General features: G+C 64.0%; 1 protein-coding gene across 3 annotated transcripts; it reads right to left on the minus strand.

Moving 5' to 3' along the window:
- Positions 1 to 1,016: 1,016 nt before the first annotated feature.
- Positions 1,017 to 17,216, minus strand: INAVA (innate immunity activator). 3 transcript variants are annotated; one of them, XM_055418945.2, is made up of 10 exons: positions 17,080 to 17,216; positions 14,527 to 14,675; positions 13,353 to 13,477; positions 12,931 to 13,047; positions 12,250 to 12,448; positions 7,594 to 7,647; positions 6,577 to 6,787; positions 6,234 to 6,407; positions 3,904 to 4,543; positions 1,017 to 2,607 (listed from the first exon to the last, which is right to left on the minus strand). In XM_055418945.2, the coding sequence occupies exons 2-10, from the start codon at positions 14,579 to 14,581 to the stop codon at positions 2,515 to 2,517; spliced, it is 1,668 nt and encodes a 555-aa protein (XP_055274920.2). In that variant the 5' UTR covers positions 14,582 to 14,675; positions 17,080 to 17,216; the 3' UTR covers positions 1,017 to 2,514. The 3 variants fall into 3 exon arrangements, with proteins under 3 accessions (XP_055274920.2, XP_055274921.2, XP_055274919.2); XM_055418946.2 differs by having other exon boundaries at positions 6,234 to 6,404; positions 13,353 to 13,480; XM_055418944.2 differs by having other exon boundaries at positions 13,353 to 13,480.
- Between the last annotated feature and the right edge of the window lie 322 nt (positions 17,217 to 17,538).

Here is a 17,538-nt window from a genome sequence, read left to right on the forward strand (position 1 = left end):
GCCTCCTGTCCTGCCCGCCAGAGGCCGGCGCCCCCTTTGCCGGGGCGCACCCACCTCCGCTCGCCCGCTGGCGTTCCTGACACCGGTCACAGTTTCCCCGGGCCTCCCTCCTCACAGCACCCACAGCATGTGAGTCGGCCCGGCGGACGGGGGCCAGGTCTGAGGTCGGGGGTCCAGAGAGCCGGCCGTGTCCCCTCGGAGCCCGCCCCTGCGTGGGGCGCCTCAGGCCCTGAAGCCCCAGCCCCTCGGGCCCGGGGCACCTGCCTGGCCTGCCCCGGGGGTGCTGTGAGGGCGGCGGAGGGAGCCCTCACCCGACGCAGCGCCTCAGCTCTGGGCCCACCCGGTCCCGGGATCGTGCCTCCAGAGGGCGCCGCGCCGGCTCCAGAGCGGCCCCTGAAGGGCGGGCGTGGACCTGGCTCCCCTTGCCCCGGGGTCACGTGGCAGTGCGTCCTCCCGGCCTGAAGGACCCCCCACTTCCGGCTTTGGAGACAAGGCGCTGGGGCTGTTACGCGCAAGAGCCTCCACTCGGGGCGGTGGGGGAGCCCATCGCTGAGCCACGCCCACTACGGGGCCACGCCCACCAACGAGCACCGCCCACCGCCGAGCCACGCCCATCACTGAACCCCACCCATTACCGAGCCACTCCCACCGGCGAGCCACGCCCACTACTAAGCACCGCCCATCGCCGAGCCACGCCCATCGTTGAACACAGCCACCACTGAGCAGCACCCATCACCGAGCCACGCCCATCACCGCACCACACCCACCGCCGGACCACGCCCATCACCGCGTTGGGACTCCCAGGGGCTGCCGCGGCCCCCTCCTTCCCAGGAAGGACCCTCAGAGCCCAATTCCTGGGGCCCTGTTGGGGCGGGAACCCAGGCGTTTTGAACTCTCCTCCCATCCTGCCCAGGACACTTCCCACCCACCTGCTCCCCAGGGCCCTGGCCAGACCACCCTGGGCAGACCATCAGCTGAAAACTCGGCGCATAAGAACCTTCCTCACCAGCTCGGCCTCACAAAGCACAGAGTTTATTGGGGGATTTGGCACGGAAACCCCACAGCTCCAGCCACACAGCCGAGGACACAGCCGCTTCTCGGGTGCACCGGGCATCACACAGGAGCAATGAGTTAACGTGAGGGGAGCACAGGTATGTGGGGTGCTAACCCAAGGCGTGCTGTGCTCCACTAGGACTGGGGGGTGGGTGGCTGTGCCCGGGTGGCCCCAGACTGGGAAGCTGCAGGCCAGGAAGGGCAGGGATGCGGGCTTCCCCGCAGGCCCCCTCCCTTCTCCTGACCCCTCAACCAGGCGACCCAGGCAGCGGGAGAAGTGGGTCTCATCTGGGTCAGGATGTTCCGGGACCTCAAGCAGTCTCCCCAGCTTCCACCCTGGAAATGGAGGACACCGTGTGGGCAAAGTCAGCCTAGGGCGCCCCACCCCTCCCGGCCTTGACTCAGCGTCTCTCTCCTGTGAGCAGGATCCCCCATTTGGGGGTCTGACCAGGCAGCAGAGGCCCTACTAGGACAAGAGCCCGGGACCACAGATGAGCTTGGCACAGCCAGCTGCCAGGCCTCAAGTCTCAGTGCTAGGACAATTCAGTAACACCTCCAGGGCTAGCATCCCATGTCTGTAAAGCCAGGACTTGCCCTCCTTCAAGGAGATCTGGTCTCAGGACAGAGGTACACGGGTGGGGAGAAGCAGCAACACTCCCGTCCCCGGGGAAACCCCACAAGGGGCATCTTTCTAAAAGCACGTGTGCAATGTTGGTTCTTGGGACGACGACAAAAAGATGTCGGTGGATGGGGGCCTGCCAGTCCTCATGGGGCCCAGAAGAGGTGGTCAGCCCCTACCTGGGCCTCCGGATGCTCCGAACCAGAGAGGCCTCAGACCCGAGACTCCTGGGCCTGGTTCGGTGCTGGGGGCCGCAGGACACAGGTGCACAGTGACCACGGCCCTGCAGGGTCAGGAAAAGAGCAGGGCCCAGGAAGACAAGACCCCACCGGGACACACTGACCTTTAACCCAGCCCTCGGTGCGTGCATCACAGAGCACAATAGAGAGGGCAGGACGCGCCCAGCTTGGCTCCCCCACACCCGAGCGCTGGGAACCGGGGACGGGGAACTGCCCCCAGCGGTAGTGGGGAGGAGGCCCTGGGGTTGTCCTCCAGAGCTCTGGGGGAACTCGCCGTGGCCCTCTCTGCTCCAGGCATCCCCTGCCACCCATCTGGCACATGGAGAGATGCCACCAGTCAGAGGCAAGGCCTCACATCCAGTAGGCCAGTCTCGGAAATATAGCATCCTCGTATCACAGGGATGGTGCGGACAATCCACAAACATAAATCCTTAGGCCAGGGCTTTTAAACAAAAACTGATAAAAAAAAAAGTCTCAGCTCCAGGTCATCGACCTGCGATGGGGGAAGGGAGCTGAAGAGGGCGTTGAGAGGGGGCGGTCGCAGCCCCAGCCCTGCTGGGAAACAGTTCCTTCCACCAGCCGCCAGGCGTCTGCAGCCCGGGGCTACACCTGGCTCATGATCTCGCCATTCTCAGGTACAAAAACTTGCACGGGGGCCCCCTCAGGCGATCTCCGGAGCACGCACACCGTGGGCACCTGCCAGGCCAGGAGGAAAGGAGAGGCGGGTGAGCAAATCGGGTAGAGATGTTGGGACAGCACACCTGGCCACCCCATCCTTGTCCCTGAAGGCTGCTCATTGGTGGCACCACCGGCCCAGCCACCCAGCCCCTGCCTCCCCGGAGGCTCTCTGGGCCCAGAGACGGCCCTATCCATTTCCACTCCAGTTATTTTTGGGGTGTGACGGGCACCTTGACCTTTGCTCTGGCCCCGTCTCCTGGGCTCAGTTCTCGTCACCCTCCCATCTGGAACATCAGGCTGGGCTGGGCTTGGGCCAAAGACAGGTTCCAGCTCGCGGGAAGGGGAAGGCACTTCAGCTGGAGGGTGCGGCTGGGACCGGAGCCAGGGCGCTGCCAGGCCTTGGGAGGCCAGCTGCAGCCCAGAGAACTGGGGGCAGGGAGGGAGGCACGGCAGGGCTTGCCAGAACCTCGGGTCTCAGGAAGCGGCCTGTCGGGATTTCAGGATCTTGGCCCTTGCAGAGCCCTCTGTACCAGGGGGCGAGAACAAAGGAAGGCTCCCGCCTGGTGCCCCTCTTCCAGTGGGAAGAGACTGGGCACAGAAACCAGGGCGGCCACCCTACCTCATGTTGGGGTGCTCCACCTACAAGCTGCCCACCAAGCCGGTCCCTGGTCCCGGGCCCGGGTGACAGTCACACCCCTCATCCAGGGCTTACCAAACAGGGCGCTGGTCATTTCACACGCAGTACTGCCCCTAGCGGATGGGCCCTTCACTGCTCCCGCTTTACAGAGAGGGTGACATGATAGAGTGTTGACTAACCAGCCCCATCCTGACTGCTAAGGGGCAAGGCTGGCTTGTACCAGGGCCTGAGCACTTAACCACGGGTCAGCTTGCTTCTCAGATGGGTGATGGAAGGCAGTGGGGGTGGGGAGGAGCTGACCGGTGGCCAGAGGTTCGCCTCCTGCAAACCCTTTCCAGACTCTGTCCTGGGACCTCAAATCAGGAAATCTGGGGGTGACTGGATTGGATTTGGGATTACGAATAGAGGCCTGTCTGGTAGACCCTCGGTGGAGCCATTAGGGGCAGATGTTCTAGGTGTCCGGGAGGGTCACCTCCACCGGCGCACGTGGGCACGCGCTCTTGAGCAGGCAAACTCTGGAGGCCCCCAGGGGAGTCTTCCCAAGGGTTTCGCAGAGCCGCAAGGAAACGTCCGGGGAATGTTCTTCCTAGCTGGGGGCTGCCGCGCCCCCGGGCTGCCGGCTCTGCGCTGGGCCAGCGGGGACCGCAGGGCCCGGAGATCCGGGCCGGGGCGCGTACCTGTCCGCGTGGGGTGGGCGCGCGCACGAAGCCGTCGGCGCCCGGCGGCAGGCTGCGCACGCGGAGCGCCCCCTGGCGGTCCAGCGAGTGGGGGCGCGCGCTCCGCAGCCGGGCCCGCTCGTGCCACGACTTGAGCTCCTCGGACACGGCGGCCCTGCTGAGCCCGCGGCCCGCGGGGTGGTCGCGCAGCGAGGGCGTCCGGGCCACGCGGCCGTGGGCGGGGGGCGGGCGCGGCCAGCGCGCGGGGGCCGCGTCCTCGCCGCGGCCCGGGCCCCACTCGGCCCACTGGGCGGGCGGCGGGCGGCCCTCGGCCAGCACCACGTAGCGCGCGGCCCGCAGGCAGGCGGGGGGCGGCCGGGGCCGGGGGCCGGCGGGGCCGCGGGGCGGGCGGGGCGGCGCGGGCGGGGAGAGGGGCCGCAGGAAGGAGATGTCGGGGCTGCTGCTGCCGGGCGGCGTGGGGTGCGACAGGCTGGACGCTTCGGAGCCGCTGTCCTCGGAGCACGAGTGGCAGGCGGCACGCGGCGCGGGCGCGGGGCGGGCACAGCAGGGCTCCGGCGCCGTCACCGTGTAGTAAGTGGGGCGGCGCCGCGGGAGGGCGCTGCGACCCCGGCTGTCGGGGCCCGCGCGGAAGGGGTCGCTCCTGCGGGGGAAAAGGCGGGGCACTGAGCCAGCCGTGCCTCCGGGGGTCTAGGGACCGAGGCATCGCCCGGCCCACCTAGCGTCCTACGCGCCCCTCCTGCACCCCACCCCTCCCGCTCCACTGCATGGCCAGCCGGGGTTGGGGGCGAGGAGACCACAGCTGCCTTCTGGGCTCAGCCATCTCAGGGGCAAGCGGTCCAGTGGCATTTCTTCCACACGATCTATCCAGGCGGACACTGGCAAGCATCTGAGACGAAGGCCTGAAACTGGCCCGTCGCACCAAGGGATGGGCTTGTCAAGGGCGGAGAGTCCAGGGCTGTGGCCAAGGGAGAAACCACCGCGGGACACCTGGGGCCTAGACTTCAGCCTACAGACTGGGAGACAGTGGCTTCTGTCCCAGTGAGGGGCTCTGTATGGCGACCCCAGCCAGCTGGGACAGCCTGCCCTCCCCGGGACACCAGCCCAGGAGAGCCAGCCAGGAATCCACTCTCCCCCTGCCAGCCCCTTGGGAGCGGGCAGGCCTGCCCATCCAGAGGGGGTGCCTTTCACTGATCTGCACACAGGCCCCGTGTGTTAAAGGCCCAGGTATGTACACTATAAGATGCACTGCTGGACTTCAGTGCTGCCCACAGGCAGTTAACCTGACCTGAGAACCCAGCCACGCCCTGAGACTGCCCTGGACCCCTGGGAGGGCGTGGCCAACATTGCCCATCATCCCTGGGTCACTGATCAAGCGGTGGTCACTGAAACCAGCCCCAGAGCACAGAGGACTTAGAAAGGAGGGCACAGTGGGTGCTCATCGTTCATGGTCTGTATCTGCGGATTCACCTGCTGCGCGAATGGGTTTGTAACTTCCAAATCAATACTCCCAGACTCTGTAGTCACATGTGGGTACACACAGGGTGGTGAAGACTCTGAGCTCCCCGACAGGCTCTCCAGGCTAAGACCTCAGCTCTCACCCTGCACACAAAGCCCCTTTCCACAGTCTATTTAGCATCGTGTTTTTATGCCTCTGTAGGTGATTTCACTGATTAAGACGGCCCTGAACTGGTGCTGCAGGGCTGTCTGGTGCCTGGAGCATGAGGAAGCTGGGGCGTGATTTACAGAGAAAACATGGGTTAGATGAGCTCCATGCGGGTGTGAGTTCTCGGGCTGCTGGCCCCTAGTTCAGTGAGTCAGTGGTATATATTAGATAAGGTGTCTCAACAGAAACTCCATAAAACAAGTTTATGTGTCGATCAGTTGACAGGCCAGCAGCTGTGACCCTGTGTGTCCCAGGGAGCAGTGGTTTGTGGTGACTTCACAGGACATAACTACTCAAGTAGTGAGAATCAACTAGACATCAACTGAAAAAGTGAACTGTCCAGGGACCAATACCAAAACGATCACAGACCACCGCAAAAGTCCCTACCAAGACACTGTCCTCCCCCAACAAGACGGTGTTCTGGATGGGGAGAAGGGTCATGCAAAGAGACAACACCGGAGTCTCTGGAAGAAAACAAGTTGCTTCATGAGTGACTCGCCCTTAGCTTTGCCCGCTGGGGCGCAGCCTCTGCTGAGAGGTGCTTGAGAAAGAGTCTCAAGGAGAAGCCACTGCACAAGCGCCATGTCGCCCACGGGTGTCCCACATAGCCCTGGGAGCCACCGCCCTCTAGACTCTCTCTGGATGTCTGGGGAGGCCTGGCTCTTACCTCAGGGGTTGCGAATGGCCCCTCCTGACCTGCATGTCGGGGGTGGCCGGGGCACTGGTACGGCCCTGCCGCTGCCCAGGAACACTGTGGATGGGGAGCACGCAGTAGGAGGCAGGCTCCAGCAGCCACAGGCTGGAGGTGCTCGGCCCATCCTGCGGGGTGCTGGCCGGGCTGCTGGAGGTGGAGGGATTAGAGACGGGTCAGCAGCGGGAATGCCTCCACCCAGGGGTGCCAGCCCGCAGCATCACACGGGGGAAGCCTCCCACACCGTGCCTGGCCACGCCCCCTCCTCCAGTCTCCACCTGCCCCCATCCCTCCCAGACCTCCCGTACTCCTGCCTGACCTGGACTCGCTTCCGGCCTCAGAAGACTTCCTGGGCTTCTCATAGGGGTAGTCCAGACTCGTCTCTTTCCAGGGGCTGTTCTGGATGGGGGCCCGCTCCAGGTCCCCCATCTCAGGGCCTGCTGGCTGCAGTCCCTCAAGGCTCTGGGGCGGGAGAGGCCGGGAGGGTGGATCTGGGGCCTCCGGGGGAGGTTTTGGCACTTGAGGTGCCTCTGCAGGTAAAAGAAACCCGGTGAGGGCAGCGGTGGGGGAACCGGCCCAACTAGAACCTCCACAGCCTATTCCCTGCTCTCCCTCCTGTGGCTGCTTGTCCGGCTGTGCCAGGCCATGGCTCTGGGCCCAGAAGCTCCAAAACACTTTCTTCTCCTTTGTCCAACTGTGCCAGGCCATGGCTCTGGGCCCAGATGCTCCAAAACAGTTTCTTCTCCTTTGGGACTCACTCCCTCATGGCTCCATGTTACACCTGCCTCCTCCAGGAAGCCTCCCGAGACTGACTCTCCTGGCTCAGATGACTCCACCTTCTGTCCTTTGCTCCTGGTGTCATGTCTGCAGCTGACCTCCTGTTTCCCTGTTTTTACTGTCACACTGTGCCCAGCCTGGGCCCTCCCCTGGGCAGGACCACAGCCCCCCGACCCCTGGCCAGCATCGTTAGGGTTTGTGGGTCTATGAACTCATGCTTCTTCCCTCGGCTCTGCCCTGCTTTCACAAAGGGCAGCGGCTGTGGCGGACAGCTGAGGCTGTGAATGGTGCCCACTGAAGTCGAGGCTGAGTCTCAGGCCACAGCAGGGGCCCGGCGCCCAAGGCTGTGCGGGGACTCACCTTCCCGCGCGGGTGACTGAGCGCCTGCACCAGGCCGGCCGGCCCCATGGTCAGCAGGCGTGTGCAGGTGCACGTGGGATTCAGCGACCCCAGGGAGCAGACTCCAGGCCCGCCCCGCACCTCCCAGCTCACTGAGGGGACTCTCCAGTGAACTCACGCAGGAGCCCAGCTGACAACAGTCCCGAAGCTCCCTTCTCACCTTCCTCCTGGGGCAGCCCGTCCAACAGGGAGCTGTCATCCGAGGTGCTGAGCTCTGGAGAAGCCAAAGGGGAGAGGAGGGGGTGAGGACGCCCCCTGCACTTGGCAGGCCGGCCCGCCCCTCCCCTCCTGAGGGCACTCCTTATCACGAAACACCAACCGCGGGCGCTCAACACCAGGTTGGGTGCGACTTTATTACTGGGAAGGAGAAAAAAGGCAGAAGATGGGCGTGAGGAGACGGGAAATCTGCTTCTAATGCAGGCCCTGTCACTAGCTTTGCAGCTTCGAAGAATCCTGTCAACGCTCTGGGCCTCCACTTCCCCAGGCCCTGTGCTGGCAGGCTTTCCAGGCTGGGGAGGGCAAAGGCAGAGAGGGTCATTCTAGACTCTGTTGTAGAGATTTCACTAATTTTCTATAGTCTTCTGCTATCACAAATACAATACAACTCAAGGACCCCAAACCTGAGACCCACAGAAGAGCAGTGTGGTGGGAATTGGGACTGTGGGGTCCTGGGACAATTCAAGGGTGGTCTGGCCGGCTGCATTGGGGCAGTCCTTCACTGGTGATGGGGCAGCCTCCAGAACTCACAGAGGGAGCACTTCCGTATGGCACAGCCCGGGGACCCAGGAGTTAGATGCACATTTGCCACTGCCCTGAACAAACTTCCCTGGTGGCTCGGATGGTAAAGAACCCACCTGCCAAACAGAAAACCTGGGTTCAACCCCTGAGTCGGGAAGATCCCCTGGAGAAGGGCATGGCAGCCCACTCCAGTATTCTTGCCTGAAGAATTCCACGGACAGAGGAGCCTTGTGGGCTACAGTGCATGGGACCACAGAGTCAGACATAGCTGAGCGACTAACACTTTCACTTTGAGCAAACTGAAACTTCCGACACTGGGTCTGTACCTAACACGACCCGGTCGGAACTCACAAAGCATTTTCAGCCACGTTTGAGAACAAGGATAAGGGCAAATTTGCGACAGCTAATATTTCTCTTGGGCTCTACTCAGTGCTTTGTACCCTGTGAGATTACATCTCTGTCTCCGTGTAATAGCTGAGGCCACGGAGGCTTGGATGAGCTGATAAAATAGCTCAGGTCAGTCTGGCATTCGATGGCTGAGTCAGATTCACACCCAGACAGTCTGACCAGTCTGGCTCACCGCCACCACCACTTAGGGGCTCTGCTGTCAGCTAGCTTCTCGTGTAGAGGTCCTTACTCAGAAAACTTGGAGATTTAGTTTTCAGCCATCTGAAAATTCTAACAAGGATTGGCTGATGGTAGGCCTATGGGACAAACCCAGTTAATTGGCTATTTTTATAAACTTTCATTGAAACTCAGCTACAAGTTTCTTTACGTAACGTCTGGCTGCTTTCATGATATGAGGGCAGAGTTGGGCAGTGCTCACTGAGACAGCGCAGCCCACGAGCTTAAAAGACCTACTCTCTGGACTGCACAGAAGTTTCTCAGTCTTTGCGCCTCCCTTTAAATGAAGGAGGGGGCCTGGTGGTCCAGTGGTTAAGAATCCACCTTCCAAAGCAGGGACACAGGTGTGAGCCCTGTTCGGGAAAGTAAGATTCCAGGCTGCGACTAGGGAGAAGTCCATGTGCTGCAATGAAGACCCAACACAGCCAAATATATAGTGTTTTGTTTTTTTTTTTTAAAGAAAAACTGTTGAGGACATTATTCCACTAATATATCATTCATTTTAAAAATGGGTTGTAGCCACCAAACCCCTCTGTCCATGGGATTCTCCAGGCCAGAATACTGGAGTGGGTAGCCTTTCCCTTCTCCAGGGGATCTTCCCGACCCAGGGATAGAACCCAGGTCTCCGGCATTGCAGGTGGATTCTTTACCATCTGAACCACCAGGGAAGCCCAAATAAGTAAGAACTTTTCTAAAAAAAGAAAAAACTGTTGTGGACATTATGCCATCAATATATCATCATTTAAAAAAATGATTAAAAAAAAAAAGAATGAGAAGCTTCACACAGAGTGGTTTGTAAACCACGCCACTGGACCAGCTCAGCTGACACCATTCTGTGCTTCAGGGTTCACCCGGGGAGACACCCTCTTCCTGCATTCTGCTTCCCAGCCTCTGATCTTTCACAGAGACCCGAGGAATCGAGATACTTCTGTCTCACCAGTGTCAGCTGAGGACACTGTGGGACCGCTCCCATCACAGCCCAGGAGTGCCGTGGGGTGAGTCGTGTGTTTCGGGTTGGACTACATGGTCTGGGAAGAAAGCCATCCCCCCGCCATCAGCCTGAATCCTCGTCATCAGAACCCCGTGGACTGAGGGGTGCAGTGCGCGGGTGGGAGCCCGGAGGCCTTGCCTGCTGTCAGATTACATGTGGTTCTTGAGGGCTGCTCACTGCCCTGGCCACACTGAGCCCCTGGCCCCACAGCAGCAGCAGGACCCCCCAGGCGGAGGGCACTCACTCCCACTGGGCACCCTCAAAGCGCCACCATCCAACCCGCAGCCATCAGTTGCTCGTGGTTATTTTAAATAAAACGAAGTTAGTCCCTCAGCCACACAGGCACAATCCAAGCGCCCTACAGCCCCACATGGATCTGGAACGTTTCCATCATCCAAGAAATTCTACTGCTGCTGCTGCTGCTGCTAAGTCACTTCAGTCGTGTCCGACTCTGTGTGACCCCATAGACGGAAGCCCACCAGGCTCCCCCATCCCTGGGATTCTCCAGGCAAGAACACTGGAGTGGGTTGCCATTGCCTTCTCCAATGTGTGAAAGTGAAAAGTGAAAGTGAAGTCGCTCAGTCATGTCCAACCCATAGCGACCCCACGGACTGCAGCCTACCAGGCTCCTCCATCCATGGGATTTTCTAGGCAAGAGTACTGGAGTGGCTTGCCATTGCCTTCTCCGAAAGAAATTCTACTACTGTTGCTAAAAGCGGGCGCTGTCCATCCACAGAGGCGTCCCAAGCACCTGCTGCATTAGATCCGCGCCGGGGACATTTCTCCCAGGCTCCCCGTGGGCAATGATTCCCGCACAGGACCGCTCCCCAGCACCTGCAGAGGGCCAGCCAATTACTCTCACCTGGCACAGTTACAGTTGCAAATTGATAACCAAAAGGGTGGGTGGATTTCTGTTAGTTTTTTGGTTAGTCTGTTTGCTCTTTTTTTTTCTCTTTAATTCAAAACACCTTTCAGCTACTAACTAATTATCAACTCCTCTCCACTTCCTTGTTTCAGGGCGAGCCCAGCTGGGCAGAGGAGTCACAGAGCAGGAACTACTTGTCTCCAACCACCCCCTCCTGGGCTCCGAGGACGCTGGAACCCAGGACCTCGGCCTTGTCGGGACAGGATTGCGTGTGGAGAGCAGGCCTGTTTCTCTGATCAGGAGGGTGAAAGCACCGCTGCGCTGGTCCCTTCCCCATGGCTCTCTTTCCCTTGGACTATGTGCCTGCCTCTGTCTCCCTGGGAAGGCTGGCCAAAGCCCTAGGCATGTCCTGGCCTGCTCTGCACTCCCGACAAGAAGCGTCATCGTCACAAAGGTGGCAGCGGAGCAACACCCCACACCGCCCCCCGCCCACACTGCAGGCCTGTGGTCAGGGACCCCGGGATGGAGCAAGCCCAGAAGGGATACAGGAGGCACTGAGAAACATGGATGGGACGCGCCCGCTCCCCACCTGCCCAGTGGGCCCTCGGGGCTCCAGTGCCTGGTCAGCTGCTGCCTTCCAAGGGGAGGCCGCATCCTGGGTGCGGTTGGGAAGGGAAGGGGCCGGGGGCCTCTCCCCTCAGCACCGGTCTGCCCGGGGGTCGTTGTCCAGCCGTGCTGGCTCCCTGTCTCCTGGCTCTACCGGGTCAGCCGGCATGCAGAGGCCCCCCCTCCTAGCTCGCCCCCTACTCCTGGCACCTACACCTAAGAGGTGTCTGGCCCACCCTTTCCCCCTGAATTAGAGGCGACGCACGGTGGCAGGGACTCCTGAGATGGTGTGGAGACGACTGTCTGCCGCACCGCCACGGGGCCACACAGGGACCAAGGCTTCCGGCTCCGCGGGGTGGGGGTGGGGGTGGGGGCTGGGGAGCCCGGTGAGGCCTGGAGTCCAGTTCCACTCAAAGCCACCGGCTCTCAGCAGGCCCGGGGCTCAGGGCCAGAGGCCCCAGGAGGGAGGCCTCCAAAGACCAACCCGACGAGCTGGGCTTGGGTCAAGAGAAAGAGAGAGCCGCGCTGAGGGCCCAGAACCTCCCGCCAGGAGAGGCGCTGGGCTGGACCAACTACCGTCCAGGAACTGGCCCGAGGCTCAGTAACTAGAGAGCAGGGAGCCGCTCCCGACCCGGCGGGGGGTCTAGATTCGGCAGGGCTTTGGGGATGGCGGGTGCGGCTGGACTTCCAGCAGAGCCGCGGTCCCTGAAGCGGTCCACTGGGCAGACACGCTCAGGACGGGACCCCGGGAGCACCCACAGCGGACAGCAGAGCCTCACGCCACCCGCCCCGTGGGCTGGGGGCAGCAGGGCTGAACAGGCCCTGGAGGTAAGCGGACAGCCTGCGAGAGCGCTGTGCAGGCGGTGCATTTCAATCAGGAAGCAGGAGGGAGGAGCGGGGCGGGGTCTGCGGTGGGGGTGTCCGGGGGAAGGGGTGGGGCCGACGAGCGGGGCGGGGCTGCGCCGGGGGGCGGTCCCCGGGGCGGGGCTCACCTGGGCGGGGCGGGGGACGCCCCCGCCGTTCCCCCAGGCAGCGCTGCAGGTGCCGCAGCTTCTCCTCCTCTAGGCGCGCCGCGTGCTGGCGCTGCCGGCGCACCTGGCGGCCCAGGTTCCCCTCGCGGCACAGGCGCCGCGCCGCCTCGGCGATCTGCAGCTGCAGGGCCAGCTGGCGCTCCAGGCCGCTCAGCGGGTCCTGGGGGAGGACGCGGTCAGCGACGCCGGGCAGCCCTCCACGCCCGCCCCAGGACCCAACTGGCAGCCTCGAGCCAAGCCCCGCGGGGGCGGGGACCGAGGTGGACACGTTCCCGTCCAACCGGAAGGGCAGACGAGTCCAGGGGCTCTGCAACCCCGCACAGCACAGGGCGGGGCTGAGGGCCCGATCCACCCCCACGGTCCTCCACCCGAGCTGAGAAAGGGGAAGACAGGCCAAGGGCCGAGAAACCCACCCGTACAGGCGGCTGCCCTTCGGCCCTGGCGGGGACTGGCCCAGCCTCCTCCCTTGAGGCCCCGGCCCTTCCAGTTTCTGCCCAGGCAGGGCTTCCCCGAGGCCCCTGTGGGTGACGCGTGGGCGGGGCCCCTCGTCCACCAGGAGACAAGGGCCCGCAGCGGTGGGACGGTGGCCTGGGGACAGGGCTGTCCGCCTCGGGAACCCAGGACGGCGCCCGGCAGACTCACCTCCCTGTGCAGGGCCCACTCGTCCAGCTTATAAGCAGCTCCGATCCTGCGGCGGACCTTGGGGGCCTTCTCCCCGGGTTTGAGGGGGAACTCCGCAGGCAGGATGCCCGTCAGCTCCTGCAGGGGGGAATGAGGACGCGCCAGGCGGCTCCCACAGGCCCAGCCCTGGGCGGAGCACGAGCAGCCTGTCCAGCAGGCGTGCGTGACCCATGTCCGCCCAGCCCCAGTGGCCCCGGCCACCTCCACCAGCCCCGTGTCCAGGGCTGTCCCTCCTGCTCCCCGTGGCCAGGCCTCTGCACGGGCCGGGCTGTGGTGCCCTGGGTGCCTCCATCTGCGTGGCCCCTGCGGGCCCTCCCAGGAAGAGCTGCAGGCAGGTGCACCCCCCGGCTCTCAGCCCCACCCCACAACTGCGCAGCCCTTACCGCCTCCCGCAGGCAGAGCCTCCTCAGCTCCTCCAGGCAGGCTTCCAGCTGCTCCTCCAGGGCCCGCTGCTGCTTCCGCACGGCATGGGTCAGCTCTTTTGCGGGGGACACCGGGCTGTCAGGGCCTGCTGGGGACAGGGCCGTGTGCTCAGGGGTCCAGTCCCAGCAGCCTCCCTGCCTGCCCCAGGCTGACCGCGGGCTCAGTCTCACGCCTGTCCAGACCGTGGGCTGGCCGCCACAGCCCCGTGTCACAGCCTCAAACCAGCTCGTCTCCCACCACCGATGGCCCGTGACTGCTTGGAGGCCAGGCCGCCCCACCAGCCTTGTGTGGGGCCAGCTGCAGTCAGGGCTCACCCCTTCCCATCCCACCCTCCACCCACTGCCGCTGACTGCTTTCTCTGCTGCCTCTCCTCCTCTCTCTCACACGCGCACGCACACACACGCACCTCTTCTCTCTGGTCCTCCGTCCAAACCAGTCCCCACTGGGCCCACCAGCTTGCACCGACCAGAGCCTCAGCCCCTCACCCCAACCAGATACGATTTTCCAGCCTCTGAGGGATCGTGGTGCCAAGGGAGAGCACTGCAGATACTTGCCCAGACAGGACCCACGCTCCCGGCCAGACCCCCAGCAAGGAAAGCCCTTCAGCACTTCCGGTGTCTGCCCTGCAACCCTCGGGGCCCAGAGCCCAGGACTCGGGGGCTCGGGGAATGGAGGACTCTGGGATTCGGGGGCTCGGGGAATGGAGGACTCGGGGAAGGGAGGACTCGGGGGCTCGGGGAATGGAGGACTCGGGGGCTTGGGGACTCGGGGAGTGGAGGACTCAGGGACTCGGGGGCTCGGGGAAAGGACTCGGGGGCTCGGGGAATGGAGGACTCGGGGGCTCGGGGGCTCGGGGAATGGAGGACTCGGGGGCTCGGGGACTCGGGGAGTGGAGGACTCGGGGACTAGGGGAGTAGAGGACTCGGGGGCTCGGGGAATGGAGGACTCGGGGGCTCGGGGACTTGGGGAGTGGAGGACTCGGGGGCTCGGGGAATGGAGGGCTCGGGGGCTCGGGTACTCGGGGAGTGGAGGACTCGGGGACTTGGGGAATGGAGGGCTCGGGGAAGGGAGGACTCGGGGGCTCGGGGAATGGAGGGCTCGGGGGCTCGGGGACCCGGGGCCTGAAGCGCTCACCTGACTGCAGGATGACGCCGCTGTCCGTGTCACTGACCTCGTCCGTGCTGCCCATGGTGGGCTTCTGGGAGGAGGGGGCGAGGATGAGGAGGTGCGGACACTCTTCCCAGCCCAGGCCAGGACACGGAGGTGGCCTGGAGTTTCCCCAGCTTTTAAAAGAACAACAATAAATGACAGAGGTAAAGCCCTGTGCTTCCAGACAGAGATGATTAGTCGGATGTGTGAGGGCGGGGCTTCGGAGTGGCGACCCGGCCTCTGGGGGAGGGAGTCTGGGGGTGGGGCGGCCTCGGTGCAGGGGTGACCTGGCCCTGGGTGGACCCTCAGCCCAGCCTAGACAGCCACCGCCGCCTCGAAGCCCGGGAGGCAACAGCAGGGCTGGCCCCGGGGACCATGACACTGGGGAGAAAAACCAGGAGAGCAAAGGAGAGGATGAAGCGGGTGGGGAGTGTCTGTGCCAGTGGGCACCATGCCCACTGCCCCGTGGGGAGGGCGCTGGCACGTGGCCAGGCCCGTGTGTGCACCCACAGCCCAGGCCCCCTGCCCTGTCTGCACCAGGCCGTCCACCCGAAGGCAGGTGCCCAAAGTGTCCCGCCAGCTCTGGGCTACCCACGACACCTGGGAGACCCCTCGGATGGGAGGAGTCCAGGGCATCACACCCCCAGCCAGGAGAGACACAGCGTGCACACGTGTGTGTCTGTGTGTGTGTGTGTCTGGGTATGTGGGTGTCTGTGCATGTATATGTGTCTGTGTGTGTGTGTGTGTGCAGAGGGTGACCAGAGCAGAAGCTGCCGAAGCGCAGGCACAGGAAGGTCATGGCCACCTTGCCTCCCTGGCCCAGGAACACATGTGCAGCTCAGGAGTGCTCCCAGGTGAGTGTCTGCCAGCACCAGTGACCACGCCATCCCTGCGGGCGGCCGCTGTGCCCGCCGAGCCTGGGGGCCAGCCAAGGCCTGGCGGCTGTTGTCTAAAGCAATGGTGGGGAGGCTGGGCGGGGCCCCGGCAGGCGGCCTGGAAAGAGAGCCAGCCACCTCCTCACTGAGTCAGCTGTTGAGCAACAGTCCAAAAGTCCTTCTGAGTTTCTGTCTGGAGCTTATCCTGCCTCTCCTCGGGGCACACCGCCGCGCGGGGGAGGTGGGCTGGTCAGCTGAGGGAGGAGGCAGCCTCGGAGGCTGCACCCAAGAGGGGCAGGTGTGGGGAGGGACCCCGCCAGGACCCCGCCCAGCAGGCTGGGAGCACCCCGCTGCCCGCGCACAGCCGGCAGAGCGCCCTGGGCATCAGCTAAGCCTAACCCTGAAACAATTTGTGCCTGCAGGTCGGAGTTCCAGTCCTCCACGGAGGCCTAGAGAACGCACAGCGGGATCATGGGGGCCCTCCACAGAGACGCCGCAGAGAGGAACCGAGACCAGGGCACTCAGGGTGAGCTACCTCTCCCGGCCCATCCTTCCCAGACGCTCCTTCCTCCTGGAGCTGGAGCCGGACAGAGGGCAGGCAGCTCCCCTGACGCCCCGTCCCCCACGTCCAGCCCAAGCCTCCCCAAAGGCTGGGCTCGGCCCGGCCTGAGCGACAAAGCGAGGCTGTCTGGGCGAGCACGCCTGCCTGGCTGAGCATGCCTGCCTGGCCAGGGGAGGGAAGCCATCAATTAGTCACACTTACTAATTAATTATTAACCACTCAGGAGTCGCCCTGGGAAGCAGTGACACCTCGGCCGGCTTCTCAGGTCCCTGTGCTGTTGCGGGGAGCGAGCGGGGATGGTGGGGACCAAGGGTGAGGGCTGGCCGGCCACTTCCCTCAGGGCCCCGTCTCTCCGTCCAAGGTCAGGGGTGGGCACTCTGGGCCCCCTGACTCCAGCACGGACCTCGGAACCCGGGATTCAAGTCTGGGTCCTGCCGCTGGCATCTAGGGAGCTCACCTCACCCGCCGGGGCCTCCATCCTCACCAGTGACCACTGGACAGCACCCCAGCTGCTGGCCACTCCCCACACTAAACATGAACCTCTGGGCCAGCGCCAGGCTGAGACGGAAGCCTCAGCCGTGCAGTAGCCCCTCCGGAGGCCCCCCCCCCCACCCCATGGCTGCAGGGACCCTGCCCTAGGTCCCGCGGGTGGGAAACACACGGCTTTCAGAGAAAGACTGTTCCGTGACCATCCCTGCCTCTCTGCACTGGAAACCTTCCCTGCCCTCCAGACCTGCGGCCCCAGTGGCGACCCCATCCGGGGTCCTAAGCCGTCCACCCAGTAAGCAGTGTCCCCAGGAGAGGGCAGAGGACAGCAGCGGTCCAGGTGGAGGAAGGGGCGCCCTGCGCACCTTCCCTCCAGCAGAGCCACGGGGACCCTCTCCCACACAAACGTGGCCCCATAGCCGAGCCCCGGGCCTGTCTCCCCTGGCCCATAGGAACAGAGCAAGGCCCGGAACCAGCACGTCGGGGCCTCGTCCCAGCCCAGGAGCACCCCCGCCCCCTGCGCCCCAGACACGAGCAGGGCCACAGCTGGGGCTCCCTACTCCCGGGCCGGCTGGCTCCTTGCCCCAAAGACCCGTGCCGGCTGCCTCGCCTCACCTGCGTCCAGGTTTCCGTCCAGGCGTCAGGGAAACATCCCCCGGTCCCAGTCAGGGGGCAGAGGGGCCCGGCATGTGGCCCCAGGGCGTCCCGGCCGCCCCGCGCTCTGACCCAGGGTGGCTCCGTGCGCTGACGGCCGACAGCTGGCCCTCCCCAGGGCCCGCCCGCGTCCCTCCCAGGCTGCCGGGCCAGGGGAACCAGGTTACTTGTTCCGACTTGAGTCAGAGGGAGGAGCGGTGAGCAAGCCCTTCCCTGCACAAATCCTGCCGCCCAGGCAGCTCGGGCCTCTGCACTTCCGGGGGCAGCGGGGGATGGGACCAAGGGCTCCCCGCAGGAACCCCAGGAGAAGGCAGCGGGTCGGGCCTTTGGGGCCTCCAGGGCCCTGCCCGCCCCCCAGGTTCCCGACACACACAGCGCCCGCATGTGGGGAGCACCAGTGAGAAGCTTGCCCGCTGACAA

This window comes from Moschus berezovskii, chromosome 17 (genome assembly GCF_049115385.1).
Source record: "Moschus berezovskii isolate FMDL1 chromosome 17, NW_MosBer_1.0, whole genome shotgun sequence".
Lineage (NCBI taxonomy): Eukaryota > Metazoa > Chordata > Mammalia > Artiodactyla > Moschidae > Moschus > Moschus berezovskii.

Coding starts and splice junctions, on each gene's coding strand:
- INAVA (XM_055418944.2), bottom strand. CDS start 14,581: ATGGGCAGCACGGACGAGGTCAGTGACACGGACAGCGGCGTCATCCTG. Junction 6,788..7,593: donor CGGGCTGCCCCAGGAGGAAG/GTGAGAAGGGAG, acceptor TTTTACCTGCAG/AGGCACCTCAAGTGCCAAAA. Junction 4,544..6,233: donor GGCCATTCGCAACCCCTGAG/GTAAGAGCCAGG, acceptor TTTCCCCCGCAG/GAGCGACCCCTTCCGCGCGG.